Source organism: Poecile atricapillus, chromosome 28 (assembly GCF_030490865.1).
Source record: "Poecile atricapillus isolate bPoeAtr1 chromosome 28, bPoeAtr1.hap1, whole genome shotgun sequence".
NCBI lineage: Eukaryota > Metazoa > Chordata > Aves > Passeriformes > Paridae > Poecile > Poecile atricapillus.
The window spans coordinates 732,317-748,954 of record NC_081276.1 but is presented as its reverse complement, the minus strand read 5'-3'; the positions used below and the strand labels follow the sequence as shown (position 1 = coordinate 748,954).

At 69.1% G+C, this 16,638-nt stretch overlaps 2 protein-coding genes and 1 long non-coding RNA gene across 31 annotated transcripts; 1 reads left to right on the top strand and 2 right to left on the bottom strand.

Moving 5' to 3' along the window:
* Window positions 1-164: 164 nt before the first annotated feature.
* Window positions 165-3,915, bottom strand: LOC131589367 (perilipin-3-like). 28 transcript variants are annotated; one of them, XM_058858765.1, is made up of 9 exons: window positions 2,896-3,393; window positions 2,627-2,822; window positions 2,323-2,405; window positions 2,052-2,238; window positions 1,593-1,648; window positions 1,521-1,556; window positions 1,299-1,484; window positions 1,098-1,211; window positions 165-848 (listed from the first exon to the last, which is right to left on the bottom strand). In XM_058858765.1, the coding sequence occupies exons 1-9, from the start codon at window positions 2,989-2,991 to the stop codon at window positions 426-428; spliced, it is 1,377 nt and encodes a 458-aa protein (XP_058714748.1). In that variant the 5' UTR covers window positions 2,992-3,393; the 3' UTR covers window positions 165-425. The 28 variants fall into 28 exon arrangements, with proteins under 28 accessions (XP_058714748.1, XP_058714757.1, XP_058714750.1 ...); XM_058858774.1 differs by having other exon boundaries at window positions 1,539-1,556; XM_058858767.1 differs by having other exon boundaries at window positions 1,299-1,502; window positions 1,539-1,574; window positions 1,611-1,648.
* A 712-nt stretch (window positions 3,916-4,627) lies between these two features.
* On the bottom strand, window positions 4,628-14,406 carry SEMA6B (semaphorin 6B). 2 transcript variants are annotated; one of them, XM_058858739.1, is made up of 17 exons: window positions 14,327-14,406; window positions 11,284-11,432; window positions 10,804-10,933; window positions 10,633-10,693; window positions 10,432-10,494; window positions 10,001-10,102; window positions 9,748-9,838; window positions 9,555-9,674; window positions 9,388-9,476; window positions 9,044-9,261; window positions 8,689-8,820; window positions 8,329-8,478; window positions 7,406-7,600; window positions 7,071-7,211; window positions 6,803-6,880; window positions 6,590-6,648; window positions 4,628-6,512 (listed from the first exon to the last, which is right to left on the bottom strand). In XM_058858739.1, exons 2-17 carry the CDS (start codon window positions 11,396-11,398, stop codon window positions 5,539-5,541), a joined length of 2,718 nt encoding a protein of 905 aa, XP_058714722.1. In that variant the 5' UTR covers window positions 11,399-11,432; window positions 14,327-14,406; the 3' UTR covers window positions 4,628-5,538. The 2 variants fall into 2 exon arrangements, with proteins under 2 accessions (XP_058714722.1, XP_058714721.1); XM_058858738.1 differs by lacking the exon at window positions 14,327-14,406 and adding an exon at window positions 13,126-13,361.
* On the top strand, window positions 9,284-10,146 carry LOC131589371 (uncharacterized). Its single transcript, XR_009279723.1, has 3 exons — window positions 9,284-9,468; window positions 9,592-9,847; window positions 10,008-10,146. It is a non-coding gene; the product is annotated as an uncharacterized LOC131589371 (long non-coding RNA).
* Window positions 14,407-16,638: the final 2,232 nt, after the last annotated feature.

Genomic DNA, 16,638 nt, shown 5'->3' with positions numbered 1-16,638 from the left:
CAGGCGTCCTGGCACCTTGTGGCACCCTCCCTCCCGGCACCCCACGGAATCCTGTCCCCCCAGCACCCCCTTACTGAGCCCCCCTCGGGGGCGCCCCCGGCTCTGCCGCCCGTGCAGAGCCCCCCGGTGAGCCCGGCACGGTGGCTCTGCCACACCACTGCAGGCTCTGAGTCATTTTAAGGCAAAAAAACTTGTTTTCTTCCTCTTTAAACTGGTTTGAAGCTGTTAAGACACGAAATCCCAGCGCTCCTGGGGCTTAGGGCAGCCCTGGATCCCAGACAGACCCGCACCGCGTCCTCCCCGTGCCACCATCGCCACAGGAGTCCCCGGCCGTGGCACCGGGGTCCCACGCCGGGTCACCGGGTCATTCCCGGTGTGGTTCGTGGCTCGGGTGGGCGCTCCCCCAGCTCAGTGGCACCGATGACTCAGTGCTGGCTGCAGAGCTGGGGGGCAGCGGGCACCCGGTGCGTCCCCCCCGCGGTGACACAGCCCTCCCACTTGGACATATCCACCGGGACATCCTCCGGATACTCCACGAGCGCGGGGGCGAAAGGTCCCACGAGCCAGGGCAGGGGCGTGTGCTGCCCCACGTGCTCCAGCAGCCCCTCCAGGCTCAGCTGTGCCCGCGTCACCGCGTCCCGGCTCTGCGCCAGCATCAGCCCCGACAGGTCCTGGAAGGAGCGGGCGCTGGCCAGGGAAGCCTGGACGCCCTCCACGCCGTGCCGGACGTGTCCCGCCGTCTCCTGCACGCTGCTGGGGAATGCCCGGGCGCCGGCGGCCAGGTGGGAGCAGGCGGAGTGGAGCTGGTGCAGGAGCCCGTGGAGCATGGCCAGCGTCCGAGCCTCCACCTGCGGGGTGGGCAGCGGGGCTGGGGGCGATGGACCCAACCCCGATGGACCCCGACCCCCACAGAGCCCAACCCCGATGGACCCCGACCCCCACAGACCCCAACCCCGCCTGCACGGACCCACACCGGGACTCCGCGGCTGCCGTTCCACCCCTGCTCCAGGTACCAGCACCCAGGTGTCCCCTTGCCACGTGTCCCCACCCTCTCCAGGCGGAGCCATCTGTCCCCCAGGGCCCCCCCTGCCCTGTACCTCGCTGTCCTCCATGGGCACCGCGTCCTGCTGGCTCCACTCCAGCCACAGGCGGTGCAGGAGCTCCCGGGTGCTGTGCCAGGGCCCATCCGTGCCCCGCTGCCCCTCCTCGATCTGGGGGGAGGTTCAGGCAGGTGGGAGCACACCTGGGGGTGCCCGGGGGGGTGCCTGGGGCTGGCACGGTCCCTGCCCCATCCTTACCAGCCAGATGATGTGGTGGAGCTGGGCCAGGAGCCGCTGGGCGCGGAGCCGTGCCCGCTGCAGCTCCCCCAGCGAGCGCCGCAGGGCCCGGTGCGGCAGCCGGGCCGACAGGGAGCCCACGCCGACAAAGTAGCTCTGCCACCGCCTCTGCTGCTCCTGCGCGGCCACCTCCGTGCCTGTGGCCACCTCTGTGCCCCTGGTCACCTCTGTGCCTGTGGTCACCTCTGTGCCTGTGGTCACCTCCGTGCCCCTGGTCACCTCCGTGCCTGTGGCCACCTCCGTGTCCCTGGTCACCTCCGTGTCCCTGGTCACCTCCGTGCCCCTGGTCACCTCCGTGCCTGCTTCCGCCGCTGTGGGACCAGGGGTGAGGGCAGCGTGGCTGGGCCATCCTCTGCTGGCCACAGGATGCTTGGCCACCAGGTCATGCGGAGATGCCACCAGGTGGCCTCTGCGGTCACCTCAGCTGTGACACGGGGCCAGCTTTGCCTAATGTCAGCCAGTGCCAGGCTATAAATACCCGGGCGGGCACACGGGACTATATTTGCTGTTGGGTTTCCAGGTGAGAGTTCACCCAGCGCCATCCCGTGTCCTCCAGGTGGGGACTGTCCCCTGCGTGGGGTCACGGTGGCCTCAGTGCTCCGGCACCACTGTGGGGCCACCGTGAGCAGGGAATGCCAAGGCAGCCCTGAGGGACAGGGTGAGGGTCCCAGGAGGGCTCGGCACCCCGAGATTTGGGGGATGGTGGGCACTCACCCAGCTCCCCGTCCGTGCCGGGGCGGTTCCGATCCAGCAGCTCCTCCGATTTGCCCAGCACGGTGCCCACGCCCGTGGCCAGCAGCCGCCCCACGCGGGTGCCCACCACGGCCCCGAGCGCCGAGCGCGTCCTCGCCACCGCCCCGCTCACCGTGCCCGACACCAACTCCCTGGTCCCGGCCACCACCTGGGAGGGGACAGCGCAGGGACAGCTCGTGGCCGCTCCTCGCCCGGCGCTGGAGCCCTGCCCGCGCCCCCCGGGTGACGTTACCCTCTCGGGGGGCTGCTGCAGGATCGGCAGCTTCTCCTCCAGCTTGTCCAGCCCTTTGCAGGCCAATTTGTTGGCAGTGGAAACTGGAGATGTGAGAAGAGGTGAGTTTAGCACCCTGCTGCCCTGCAGGAGCTCTGCAGGGATTTTGCCACCTCGAAACTTGTGGGGTGTTTCCTCTCCAACCCTCCAGCTTCTGGAGATGTGAAACCAGATCATTCCTCTCCTGCCGCCTCACCAGAGCTCGGGGAGAGCCGGTTTTGGGGTCCCCCATCCCCATGGGGTGCTTTCCCCCCCCCGCACTCACTCTGGGGCTCCAGCCGGGTGAGGAGGGGCTGGGCCCCGCTCGCTGCTGCTGCCGTCAGGGTCCTCACCCCTCTCTCGGCGGCGGCACAGACGGAGCGCACGCAGGGGAGCCGCTCCTTGGTGCGCCCGTACGCCGAGGCCACGGCCCCGCAGGCACAGCTCACCAGGGCCAGGTTGGCCACTCGGCTCACCACGCTCTGAGGGGGGGGACAGTGAGATGGGGTCCCCAGAGCCCCCCGCAGCCCCCCCGAACCCTCCGTGCGCCCCTACCTCCATCTCCGGCCCGGCCTCTGCCGGCACCGCCGCGTTTTCGGCCGACATGGCAGCGGTGGCTGCAGCGGGAAGAGGGAGATTTTGGGGTGCCATGGGTGGGTGAGACTGGTGGGGACCCCCTGGGAATGAGACCCCCAGCACCCCCAGCCCTGCACCCTGAGGGCTGAGAGCCACCAACTCGTGACCCGAGTGGGAGCGACTGGCGGGTTCTGAGGGGCTCAGGAGGGGTCTGAAAGGGGTTTTGGGATGGGGTTGGCCTTCTCCCCTGCTAGGAAACGGGGGGACTGACTCCCCTCAACCCCTCTTGGACCCCCCTGTCCCCTCCGGGATCCCCACACCCCCTTTTGGGGCCAGGGAGGGGTTTTTTGGGTGATTCAGCACAAGCCAGACTGGATCTGTGTGTCGCAATCCTGAGCTGGGGACGTGCAGCCCGGCACCATCGCCTGGGCCGGGGCAGCCCCCGAACCCCCGCAAGGAGCCGAGCCGAGACCCCCGGCCCCCGGTAACCCCCCTTGGCCCCGGTATCCCCCCCCGGCCCCCGGTAGCCCCCTCTGGCCCCGATAGCCCCCCCCGGCCCCCGGGAGCCCCCCTGCCCTTTGGGGTCCCCCGTGGCACCCCCGGCCTGACCCTGTGCTCTCCGGGGGACGAGTTCTGGGGGGACTCGGGGGGGCTGCAGGGAGGTCCCTGGGGGGGACAGATCCCCCTGGGACTCTGGGTTGGCTCCCTTGAGCTTCTGGGAGTGTCCCTCTGGTGTCCCTGGAGTGTTCCGGGGACCTCGGGACCCCCGACCTCCCCCGGACCCCCCGGAGGCTCCCGGGGACCACCCGGAGCCCCCCCTGGAGCCTTTCTGGAGCCCCCCGGGACGGCCCCGGCCCCATTGCCCGCCCTCCCGCTCCCGCCCAGCCCCAGGCACGGTACTCACGGGGGTGGGGGTGGGGTTCTGTCGCGACCCCCGGGCCCGATCGCGACTCCGGGCCCCGCCCAGCGCGGACCCGCGGGCGGCGGGAGCCAATCAGGGGAGGGGCGGGGCCGGGTCTCCGCTAATGAGGGGAGGAGGGCGGGGCCTGGGCGGGGCTCCGGGGACAGCCCGGCCACCCCTCGCGTGTCCCCGGTGCTCCCGCCCCGCTCCCGGTGTCCCCAACCCCGTTATCCCTCCCCCGGTGTCCCCAACCCCGTTATCCCTCCCCCGGTGTCCCCAACCCCGTTATCCCCTCCCCGGTGTCCCCAGTCCCCCCCGTTATCCCCCCCGGTGTCCCCAGCCCCGTTGTTCCCTTGCCACTTGCTCCCACCTCAAGGGACACCACAGCCGCGGTCCCTGCCCTCTCCAAGTGTCCCCATCCCAGGGGAACCAACCATTGATGGCCGCCAGCCCCGGTGTCCCCACCCCCGGCGTCCCCAGAGCCCCTCAGGGGACAGCGATGCCTGACGGGGGCCAGGGGCCCGTGGGTGACCCCCGAGGGTGGCTCGTGGGGCACGAGGTGGCCGGGAAAGGGGACAGGCAGGGGACCCGGCGGGTGTGGCACGGCAGGGACACGGTGCCGGCACCGCCGTATCCCGGGGGAATTCGTGGGGAAAGTGGGACGGGGACCCCCGTGGGGCCGGGCCAGGGTGCGGGGGCTCGGGGGGGGGGGGGGTCTGTGCTCCGGGCTGTGCCCACCGAGGGGGTGTCACCCCCTGAACCCCCAGCCCTGTGCCCCCTTCCCCCGGCCGGTCCCGGCTCCCGGGGGGGTTAAGAAGGTGCGGAGGAGGCGGCGGGGGAGACGCCTCCGGTAACCGGGTGTTTATTGGGGCCGCGGGGTACAGCCCGCGGGCGGCCGCATGCATGGCCGCTGGGGGGGGGCTCCCGCCGCCCCCCGCCCTATTTACAGCCTGTCACCCCCTGGGGACCTGCCATCCCCCGGGGACCCGCCACTCCCCCGCGACACGCCACCCCGGGTGGGTGCCGGGCAGGGTGGCACCGAAAGGGCACCCTTTGCCAGCAGAGAGTGGGTTCGGTGGGGACCCCCCAGCGGTGTCCCCCCACCCCGGCTGTGCTTTCCAGGAGGGGGTGCCGGGGGGGAAGGATGGGCAACCCCCAGGCTGGCACTGGGGGGGGGTTGACCCCGGACTGGGGGTGGGAGGGTGCCCCAGCCCCAGACAGCGCCACATTCGCGGGGCCCCCAGCTCCCCGCACCCAAAATGTTCACCGGCTTCCATCATCACAACCAACGCACCCCCGGCCGGGTGTCCCCAGGGGGCCGGCAGCACCCAAAAGACCCCCCGGGTGTCACTGACGGGCCGAGGGGCTGCGGGCTGGGGGGCACAGCCCAGTGCCCGCGTCCGTGTGTCCGTCCTGCTGCCCCCCAGGGATCCCCCTCCCAGGGGGCTGCGGGCCCTGGGTCCAGCCTGGGGAGGGGACACGGTGGACGGGCCCCCCCCGGCATTTGGGACAAAGCAGCCGGAGCGCAGGGCACTGCCCCACGCCAGCCGGGGACACCCCCAAACCCCAACCGGGGGCAGCCAGGGGGTGCCTGTCCCCCCCTCAGCCATGCAGCACCTCACCCCATGCCCGCAGCTCCTGCCCGGCCACCCCTCCCTGCCCCCGGGGAGCCGGGGGTCCCATCAGTGTCCTGGCGAGGGGGACGCACACAGGGTGGGACCCTATTTTCCCGAGGGAGTCCGCTCCACGCCGTAGCGCAGGAGGTGGTGCAGGTCCGTCAGCGGCCGGGGGGTGCCCGGTGCCCGCGCTGCCCGAGCCGCCGCCCCGTGCCGCCCGTAGCCGCCCGCCGCCGCCTCGCCGCTGTTGAACGTGTGGTTCCTCTTGAGGTGCGCGCCGGGGCGGCCCGTGCCGTTGTTGGCGTTGAAGTTCAGCTGCTCGGGGTGCCAGGGCGGCCCCTCGGTAAAGTCTCCCCCCTCCCCGCTGGGTGCCGAGACCACCCGCCGGCGCTCGGGGCTGGGGTGCGGCGTCCCGCCGAAGTCGCCGTAGGAGCTGCGGGGCGGGCGGCGGGCGCCGGCGGGTGGGTGCTGCCGGGTGCGGGGACCCTCCTGAGGGTCCCGACCCCAATGCCCGTCACCTGAGGAGTCGCTGAGTTCGGCCTCCAGCTCCTGGTCCACCAGGATGGCGTGGCAGGAGAGGGGGATGCCCCGCGGCGGGCGGCCGGAGCCGCCGTGCCCCCGCCCGGCGCCCGCGGGCCCGGAGCCTCCAGGGTCCCGCAAAGCCGCGTTGATGATGTTGTGACTCTGCTCCCAGCTGCAGTTCTGGAGGGCGCCGGGGCAGCGCTTCTGCTGCAGCGGGGTCTGCTCCGGCGTGGGCAGCACCCCCGAGTCCAGGTCGTGTTGGGTGACCTTGCCCAGCTCCTTGGGCCACCCGTTGGGCATGAGCGGGGCCAGCAGAGCTCCCCGTGCCCGCCGCTCGCCCAGGCGGCTGACGCTCACCACCGACTCACTGTGCGCCAGGATCGTCTCCTTGTCCTTGCGCCGCGCCAGCTCCTTGCGGTCCCGGTGCCCGATGAACCAGCACACGCTGAAGCCGGAGATGACGGCGCCGATGACGAAGGCGGCGACGGAGGAGATCACCAGGAGGTTCACGGACACCAGCCCGTCCGGCTCGTCCACGAAGCTCTCCGTCACCAGCCCTGGGGTTGGGGACGCGTCAGGGGACCCGCGGGTGCCACCGCCCCGTCCCCGAGCCCCGGCCCGGCCCCGCACTCACCCTCGCACTCGCCCAGGTGGGAGGTGCTGCCGCCCGCGATGTCCTGCTCGAAGGCCACCCTGGGGGCACAAATTGGGGAGGTCAGGGGGTCCCAAATGTCCCCAGCGCCCTTCAGCGAGCGATGAGTTTGTTGGGGCTCAGTGATTGGGGGCTGCGGGACTCTCTGGGGACACCGCTGTCCCCCCTGCCTGTCCCCAGGGCTGGCAGCGTTACCTGGGACTGGGTTCCAGGAAGATGCAGGAGCCCTCGGATGTCCAGCCGCAGTAGGGATCCCGGCTCCCGAGGCAGTTCCTGGCAGGGAGCAGAGATTTCAGGGTCAGCCCTGATGGGGGGACACAACACCCGGCCCCCGCGAAGGGCTCTGTCCCCACACCGCGCTGTGCCTCAGTTTCCCCAGCCATCCTGTTTGGCCGGATCCCAGCACAGGGTGAATTCCTGGGATGTGAGGTTATGTGAGCCCAGCCCAGCCCGAGGCACTCACTTCATGCAGCCTGAGTGCTGCTGGCAGCGAGCCACGGGCACCCTGGCCACGCACGGGGGGAAGGCCAGCAGCAGCGACCCCGCAGCCTTGTCCAGCTCCAGCCCCAGCAGCCGCCGCTCGTCCTCCGTGTCCCGGCCACACCTGGGGACAGGGCAGAGCTCGTCACAGCCCCAGCCCTGCTCCACAGGGCCCGCCACAGAGCCTGCCCCAGTCCGGAGGAGATTTTCTCATCCATTCCCTTGCACCCCTCTCACCCATCCTCTCCATCCATCATCCATCCATCCAAACACCCCACCCACCCCTTTCATTGCCCCCTCTCCCCCTCTGGCTCTCACCTCCCGGGCTGGTAGGTCTCAAACTCCTCCAGGAAGACGCTCTGGCTGCCGGGGGCGGCGGGCGCGGGGCTGCTGGTGGCGTTGGGCAGGATGAGGAACTTGAGCACGGTGCCGGTGCTGGAGCCCAGGAACACCACGGTGTGGTTTCCCCACGGCCCCGCGGCGTTGTCCACCACGATCTTACGGAGCTGGTACCTGCGTGGGGGACGGAGCGGTGTTGGGTGTGGGGGAGGCCAGGTGTCCCCAGGGAGGGGGAAACTGAGGCAGGGTGAGGGACCCAGCCCCACAACCCCATCTGTGTGTTCCCATCCGCAGCCCTATGACCCCAGCTCCAGCCCCACATCCCTGTCCCCATCCCCTGCCCCCATCTCCAGCTCCCTGTCCCCATTCCACGTCCCTGTCCCCATCCCCTGTCCCCATCTCCAGCTCCCTGTCCCCATTCCACATCCCTGTCCCCATCCCCTGTCCCCATCTCCAACTCCCTGTCCCCATTCCACGTCCCTGTCCCCATCTCCAGCTCCCTGTCCCCATTCCACATCCCTGTCCCCATCCCCTGTCCCCATCTCCAGCTCCCTGTCCCCATTCCATGTCCCTGTCCCCATCCCCTGTCCCCATCTCCAGCTCCCTGTCCCCATTCCACGTCCCTGTCCCCATCCCCGCTCACGCCCTGGCTGCCCTGCTGGCGGGAGGCTGCGGCCCGAGAGCGCTGCTTGATTAATTCCCCATCAAGCAGCAATTAAGGCAGATTTAATTAGGACGAGACAATCTTGACTGCAAAGTGTATGAGATTTATCAGCTCTCCCAGCGCTCCCGGTGCTGGCACAAGCGTGGAAAGGCAGCACGGGAGGCTCTGGCCAGCAGCTCCCAGTGCCCCCCAGCCCTCCCAGTGTCCCCCAGTGTCCCCCAGCCCCCCGGGCACCCACCGGGTCATGGTGCGGAGGATCCAGGGGGCGTTGCCCAGGGCCGGCACCGCCTCGTCCATCAGCGGGTGCGTCTTGACGAAGTTGAGGATCTCGTCGGGGAAGGCGCTGGAGGAGTTGTAGCGCATCCCCGGGGACGCGCAGCACCCGGGCCTGCGGCCACGGCGAGGCTCAGTGGGGCTGTCCCAGCCTGTCCCCATCCCAGCGGGGACTGGCCGTGGTTATCATCAGCCTCTCCCCATCCCTGTCCCCATCCCTGTCCCCATCCCTGTCCCCATTCCTGTCCCCATTCCTGTCCCCATCCCTGTCCCCATCCCTGTCCCCATCCCTGTCCCCATTCCTGTCCCCATTCCTGTCCCTCACCGAGGTTTTGGCACCATGTCCTCAGGCACGGGTGTCCAGATGGACTCAGGTGACTTCTGCTCCCGGAACCGTCCCTCGAAGACGGCGGCCACCTGGGTCATGTCGAAGGCGCAGACGGCGGAGCCGGGAATGCTGTGGGGACACGGCCGTGGGGTGAACACGGGTGGGGCCCGGGGAGTGCGAGGGGACCCTCAGATCCCAAATGGAAACGAGTCCAGATCCTCTACAGAACCCATCCCAGACCTCACCCAGTGCTCATCCCAGATCCCACTGGAGATCCAGCCTGGATTCCACCCAGATCCCAGCTCAGGTTCTGCCGGTCCTGGGGAGTCTGGTGGGGCACAGGGGCTCTGACCTGTTGGTGGGCGTGGAGAACACGGCCAGGACCACGGGGCGCCCATCTAGCTCCAGGATGTCCGTCACGGCTTGGATGACGTTGAAGTAGAAGTGGGAATCTCCCGGCACGGAGCAGTTGAGCCGGGCCTTGAGGAAGGACGTCCACTGCTTCTCCAGCACCCGCTGCGAGCCCCCCATGTCGTTCTTGCACACGCGGGCCACGCGTGACACTACCACCTGCGGCAGGACACGCGTCACCACCCGGCCCCGGTGGCCGTCCCCGTGTCCCTGTCCCCACCCAGGTGTCCCTGTGGGCACCACAGAGTGCTTTGGGTCGGAGCTCAGGGATCATCTGCTTCCCACCTTCTCCAGGTAGTTGAACTCCATGGCGATCTCCCGGAAGAAGAAGTAGACATGGCTCCTCCATTCCACGGCGTGCACGAAGTAGGGCTCTGTGGGGACAGCGGGGTCAGGGACGGCCCAGAAGGGTCACGGGGGACGTGTCCCCACAGCCCAGGGTGGGGACACACCTTTGAACCACTTGGAGTCGTGCTTGACGGTGCGCAGGGTCGGGCTGTCCCCGAGGCTGCGGTAGATGACGGCGTCGATGGCCAGGAAATCCGTCACCGTGGCCGTGAAGAGCATCCCCCCTGCGTGGGACAGGGTGTCAGCGGGGCTGGGGGACACAGTGCCCGCTGTGACAGTGGCAGTGCCACCACCGACCTGTGAACAGGGCCACGTTGGCGTGCTTGGGGTCGTAGGGACACCGGGCCATGCCGCTGATGTTGTCCCCGACGGGCTCCAGCGTGTCCATCTAGAGAGGGTGAGAGGGGGACGTGAGGACACACCCGGGCATGGGAGGGACCTTTCCAGGGGTGTTCCCTCCCTCCCCGACCCCAAAACCTTTCCCAGGGGTGTTCCCTCCCTCCCCGACCCCAAGCCCCCTCCCACACGGGACCCCTCCCGGGGGGCTCACGCTGTAGTTGGCGCAGACGGGGTTGAAGGCGTTGGTGCCACAGACGAAGAGGAGGCTCTCGTTCCTCACCAGCAGCACCTTGATGAAATTTCGGCACTCTGCCTGTGCCGGGAGAGGGGACCGTCACCCTCAGCACCCCAAAACCCCCCTCACCTCATCCCATCCCTCCCAGGGCCCCATCACTGCCAGGGGATGGCTTGGGGGGGCTGTTCTCACCCCAGAACTGCATTTATGGGAGCTGGGAATGGGATTTCTGGCCCCCAATAATTAATTACAAATCAATTTAGCCAAGCGGCCAATAAATCAGAGATACAAGCGCTGGCAGGGAGTGGGGAGTGGTACCAGGGAGGGGACAGGGGGTGACACGGTCACAGGGGGTGCTCAGTCCCCAGCCGGGGGTCCCCATGGGGTGCAGAACCCCCAGCCCGTACCTCGTGCTTGCCCTTCATCCGGCAGATGCTGATGTCGTGCTGGTTCGAGCGCCACGTCAGCTTCTGGGTGGGGAAAACCAGAGTGGGGACGGGGAGAAGCCAACAGCAGCCCCTTGAGACCCCCCTGCGGCTCCCCAGAGCTCGCTGGGACCCCCCAGCACCTCCTGGGACCCCCGGGAGCCCGGGGAGCCCGGCACTTACCCGGTGGTAGCGCATCTCAGCGGCCCCGCCGGGCTCCAGGCTCACCCGATAGACGCTGTCCCTGGGGAGGGGGACACGGCTGTCACCACCCCCAGCCGGGGGCCCCGGGCAGGCAGCGGGGTGGGTGTGGGGAGGGTGTGGGGGGAGGCTTTGGGGTGCCGGGGTGCAGACCTGTCCCCGATGAAGAGGGTCCGGTTGACCTTGAGGATGCGCTGGATGTTGAGGCGCTGGGTGCCCCCTCCCTCGGGGCCCCCCGGGCGGGCGGTGCCGTGGCCCACGAACACCGGGTAGTGCTTCACATCTGGGGGGGCACGGGGGGCACGGGGGGCACCCCCACACAGCCCAGGTGACCACCCACCACCTCCCTCCTGCCTTCGGCCCAAAACCCCACCCCGCCGGTGCCCCCCCGCCCGCCTTAACCCCGAAACGCCCCCAAACCCCTAAAGCGCTTCACAGGTACCCCCAAGAGTGACCCAAAGCCCAGCCCCGCCCGCGGGTGCTCCCGTCCCCTCTCCACTCCAAACCCCTCCCTTGGGTGCCCCCTCTGCCTTCACCCCACACCACCCCAAAGCCCCTTCCCTCTCCGCTCCGAGCCCCCCCCGTGCCCCGGGGCAGCCCCCCGGACCCCCCCAGCCCCGGGTGGGCACTCACAGTCCGGGGGGGCCACGGCGATGGGCCCGGGCTCCTCGGGGAAGGTGCCCCTCGCCATCCTCTCGGCCGCCAGCAGCAGCAGCAGCAGCAGGGACACGCGGGGTGGGGGTCCCATGGTGGCCCCCGCCCTGGGTGGGCACCCACAGCTCCTGCGGGAGAGGGCAGGGCTGGGAGGGGCAGCACCCACCGGGGCGCCGGGGACCCCCCACAAACCCTCAGGGGTCTCTGGGGGTTGGGGCCGGCCTGGTGGCTTGTCATGGGGACATGGCAGGGCTGGGGGACAGGAGGGTGAGAACACCTGGACAGAGGGACAGGGGGACATGGGGACACGAGGGAAGCCAGAGAGGCTCTTCCCCCTCCCAAAACGCCACCGGCATGTCTTGGAAAATCTCCGGGGACACTTCAGAGTGTCACAGCACCCCCATCCAGACAGCCCCAGTGCCACCGCCACTGTCCCCGCACCGCGCTGGGCCACCAGCCCCACCCTGTCGCCCGTCCCCGAGGGGCTGGGGCCGGGCTGGGTAATTAGCAGTCGGGCAGGGAATTAATTGATTATTAATTCCATGGGAGCAGGGAGCGGGAGCGATCGAAGCGGCGCCCTCCTCCCCCGCGGGCACGGAGGACGGGTGACATTGTGACATTGTGTGGGGTGGGGGTCACGGGGCCTGGGCTCCGCGGTGCCACCGGGCCCGGCTGAGAGCCGCCACTGTCCCCACCGCGGTCACCTCTGCGGTGCCACAGCCCCGGGGACCTGACCCCGACCCCGCCGTGTCACAGCCCCGGGGCAGGAGGTGGCAGGAGGTGGCAGGAGGGACCCTGACCCTGCTGTCACAGCCCCAGGGGACAGCTCACCCCATCCTCAGGGTGTTCTGCGACACCCACCCATGTCCCCACTACCTCGGGGACATCCAAACCTGTCCCCACAGTGCCACAGCTCCCAGTGCCACCCGGCTTTGTCCCCACGGTGTCCCCAGCAGGCGGGAAATGAGCTCCCTCTGGCCGCTTTGTCACACAGCAGCACCCGAGAGCCACCGAGCCCCGCGGGGAGCAAGAGGGGCCCCAAAAACCACCCCGAGGAGGGGCTTGGTGTCTGTCCGGCCACCTGAGAGCCTCTGGGGACCGGGGGGGCCGTGTCGCTGCCCCGGGAGCCCGAAAGCCAGAGCGGGGGTCCGGTGTCACCGTGGCCCGGGCTGTGCGGGGACAGCGAGCGGGGAAAGCGGAGCCTCCGGAGCCATAAATGGCAGCGATTGTGCGGGGAGAGAAAAGGCAGCGGGAGGAGGGGGCGCGGGGAGGAGGGGGCACGGCGGGGAGGGGGACACGGCGGCAGGGGGGTGACAAACAGGGACCCATTCACGGCAGGGGGAGCGGGGGGACGGTCACCGTGCGTGTCCCCAGAGTGGCTCTGGGGAAACTGAGGCAGCGGGTGGGGACAGCGGGGGATGTGCCGGGAATGGGGAGGGGTCTCCCCTTGGGTATCTCCGACACGGAGCGGGCGAACGGTCTCGGGCATGTCCCTTGTCCCTGTCCCTGCTCTGTGCCTCAGTTTCCCATCCCAGAGCACGCTCACACAAAGCTTTGGGGGGCGGGGGGAGCTGCTCGAAACCCCCCCCCGGTATCTCCGCGACCCCCGGCCCTGGGGGAACGGGGCAGGAAGGGGGGGCCGCCCCCAGAGCTCCCCCCTTGCTGGAGCTGCCGGGGGCTCTGAGCACAGCGGGATCTCTGATCCCACAGAGGGGGAGTCCCTGCTGGGGGGGTCACTCTGCCCCCCCTTCCCGTCCCTTCCCGGGGGTGGGGGCCCTTCCCCGCCTCATCCGCCCCCTCCCAGCGCCGCGCTCTGCCCACCTGAGCTGCTCCGGCCGCCTCCGCCGCTGGCCCTGTGTCACCAGTGTCCCCTCGGCCCGCGGGGGGGGTCCCGCAGGCGCGGCTCCCATGCCTGGGGGTGGCTGCCCCCCGCCCCGGGACGCCCCTGGGGGCTCCGGCGTCCCGAAAGGCGCTCAGCTGTCACATCAACCCCCCGCGACCCCCGGGAGGGGCCCGTGCCCCCCGCCCGCGCCAGGTGGGAAGGTAGAGCTGATGTCACCGTAACCGGAGCCACCAACCCCCCCCCACCCCGGCAGCTGTCACCGCAGCCGGGGGGGCACCCATGGGACCCCCGAGCGGCACCGCCGCGTCCCCACGGGAAAGCACCGGTGAGACCCCCCCGGACACCGCGGGGACAGGGGGACAGCGGGGTCCCCCAGCCTCGGAGGGTCCCCCACCCTCATAAACCCCTCAGAAGGGCAATGGGAAAGGGGGGACAGAGAGAGGGGGACACACTGGAGAATGGGGGGACATTGGGAAGGGGAGGATCTGGGGAGGGGGGACACACCGAGAAATGGGGGGTGGGAAAGGCGGAAGACACCAACAATGAAATCCCGTAAAATACAACTTTTTGGGAATCTCCTCCCTGGGATAAGCTCAATATCCACATCCCGCTCCATCGGTCTAACGCCGGATTTTGGGGACATTTCCTTCAGCAGGCACCCAACGCCAATTAGAAATCAGTAATTAGATATGCTAATGAGGCCTTTACACACCCCCCCATGTGCTCCAGCCCCCCAAAATGTGGCCGCCGGTGCCCTGAGCATCCCTCGCTCGCTGGGGTCACACAGTGCCACCCCCACGGCCACAGCGGGGTTTGGGGGTCACCAGCAGTGCCCCCCCAACTGCCACGGGGACCCCCCCAATCCCAGCTGCTGCTGCGGCCGGGGCTGGGGGGCTCAGCCCCCCCCGGGTTTCCGTTCCGGGGCCGGTTCAGATGGCAGAGCCAGGAAGCAGCTGTCCCCACGGCGGGGACGGAGCAAATGTCACCCCGGCCACCTGGCACCGCGCGCTGGCCCTGGCCCTGTCTCCTGCCTGGGTCCCCCCCTTTCCGAGCGGCACCTCCCGGGGCTGCGGAGTGCCAGAGAACGGGGGGAACAGCCGCACCCGTGGGGTCCCCGCGTGGGTGACAGGGATGGGGGGTCACCGGCAGGGCGGGGGGGACACAGCACCCACCATTTACCTCGGCGCTTCCACGGCCCCGCCGGCGGCTCAAATGTCCCCCCGGGCCTCCCGCTCCGGTTACCGGCTCCGCTTACAGCTGCCGTTTATAGCCCCGGTCCCTGTCCCTTGTCTCTTGTCCCTTGTCCCTGTCCCCTCCCCATCGCCCACCGGCTGGGGGACACAGGCGTCCGAGCCCCCCAGGACACCGCAAGCGACCGAGGGCACCGGCTCCAGCCCCCGACACGGGCACCGGCGACGGACGGGACCCCGCGGTCACCTTGGGTGGCTCTGTCGCCCACGGTGGGCGCGCAGAGGTGGCCCCAGCTGCTGGGTGCCCCCTCGATACCCCCCGGGTGACACCCATGGGTGCCCCGACACGTCCCTTCAGCCCGCCGGCGGTGCTGGTGGCCGGCCAGAGCCGCATGGTGATTTGCATATTAAATACAGCCTCATCTGCATATTAAGGACGGTTTCCTAGCGAGGAGGATCGCGCGTCACGCCGAAATAAACCCCGGGGTGGGGGGGACAGAAGGGGTGGCAGACGGGGCCTGTGTCCCCCCAGTTCACAGCCCTTGTCCCCTGTCCCCAAAGGTGTGGCCCTGTCCCCCATTCCCAGCCCTTGTCCCTTTGTCCCCCCATTCCCAGACCTTGTCCCCCCATTCCCAGCCCTTGTCCTTTTGTCCCCCCATTCCCAGCCCTTGTCCCCTCTTGTCCCCCCCCAGTTCTATGGGACAGGACCCTCCCATCCTGCTGGTGGCCACTTGTCCCCACAAGTCCAACACATCCTCCCACGTCCCTCCTGTCCCCCAAAGACTGTCACACGCCCCCTGCCTTGTCCCCAAAGGGGCACATCCCTGCCCCTCCTGTCCCTCCACAACAGCCATTCCCCTCATCCCCTTTGTCCCCAAAGCTCCACATGTCCCCTTGTCCCCAAAGGCACTCACCCCCTTGTTCCTGCCCCGAGCCTGGGCATTGCCTTGGGTACCCGGCCTGCCAGTCCCGGGCTGGCACCTCCCCTGGCAACCCAGGGCAAGCCTGACCCAGGGACCCCGGTCACCTCCTTAGGGAGCCCGTGTCCCCAGGGTGTCCCCAGGGTGTCCCCAGGGTGTCCCCTTGTCCCTGGATCCCTGTCCCCACGGGATCCCTGTCCCCGAGCTGGATCCCATGGGAGACCCTACAATAACAACCTGCAGTGTTTACATCCGGCTCCAGCCCTCAATTACACCCCAGGACACGGAGCCCCGGCATTCCCGGGATGGGAGGCTGCTGAACACACCCACACCACCCACAGACACCCCAAACCCATCCCAAAGCCACCCCAATCCTCAGAGAGCAGCCCTACAGTAACAACCCACCGATCCCAGAGCCAGAGGAGCCGGAGGAGGCTCCGGGACTTGGGACCGAGGGTCAGCCCTGCAGCTGGGCCAGGTTTTAAACCCCAATAAAGCTGGGTTTTGGTTTTGGGGGTGTGTTGGCATTCGGGTCCCCCCTCCCCACGTCAGCTACGGCAGGAAACGGGGCCGTTCCCCTCTCTGGGCCCAGAACCGGCACTTCCCATTCGGGTTATCTTCAAACCCTTCCTGGTGTTTAAATAAGGTTAAAAATGGGTTCCACGGGGCACAGAGGGGTAGGGGTGGCAGGCTTCAGTGTCACCTCAGTGTCACCCCAGTGTCACCCCAGTGTCACCGCAGCCTCACCATCCCAGCGTCCTGCTGTCCCCAAGGTGCTGATGGCCCTGGAGGTGGCACTCAGGGTGCCCATCTTCCCTCTCGGAGCCACCCACATCCCAGGGACGCCGGGATGGGGACATTGGAGGGGACAGGAGCCACGGCCACCCTCAGCAAATCTCCTCCCGCCACCGCCGCTGGGCCCAGAGAGTGACAAAGTGACAAGTGGTGGCTTCCGGTGCCAAGGTGTGGGTGAGAGCACCGGAGCCTTCATCCCGCGGCCTCCTCCTCCTCCCCTTCCCGGTGCCGTTCTCTCCATCCCGCTCTCCTTCTGGAGGTGGCCTCTGCCGTGGCTGGGGACAGGTGGGAGCTGTGTGAGGGGACACCCAGCACCCGCTCCCAGCTCGGAGCCCCCGGGAGCTGCGGGAGCCGGGACTGGGAGGAGCGTGGGGTGTGGGATGAGGAGTGGGATGTGCAGATGGAGTTTGGGATGTGGGATGTGGAGTGGGATGGGGGCTGGGATGCAGGGTGGAGGATGGGATGGAGGATGGGATTCAGGATGGGATGTAGGATGCAGGATGGGATGTGGGATGCAGGATGGGATGTGGGATGCAGGATGGGATGCAGGATGGGATGCAGGATGGGATGCAGGATGGGATGTGGG

Coding starts and splice junctions, on each gene's coding strand:
- LOC131589367 (XM_058858751.1), bottom strand. CDS start 2,991: ATGGCACCCCAAAATCTCCCTCTTCCCGCTGCAGCCACCGCTGCCATG. Junction 2,823..2,895: donor AGGCCGGGCCGGAGATGGAG/GTAGGGGCGCAC, acceptor CCCCCCCCTCAG/AGCGTGGTGAGCCGAGTGGC. Junction 2,239..2,322: donor TGCAGCAGCCCCCCGAGAGG/GTAACGTCACCC, acceptor GTCCCCTCCCAG/GTGGTGGCCGGGACCAGGGA.
- SEMA6B (XM_058858738.1), bottom strand. CDS start 13,214: ATGGGAGCCGCGCCTGCGGGACCCCCCCCGCGGGCCGAGGGGACACTG. Junction 11,433..13,125: donor AGGCGGCCGGAGCAGCTCAG/GTGGGCAGAGCG, acceptor CCTCTCCCGCAG/GAGCTGTGGGTGCCCACCCA. Junction 9,262..9,387: donor AGTTCAACTACCTGGAGAAG/GTGGGAAGCAGA, acceptor GTCCTGCCGCAG/GTGGTAGTGTCACGCGTGGC.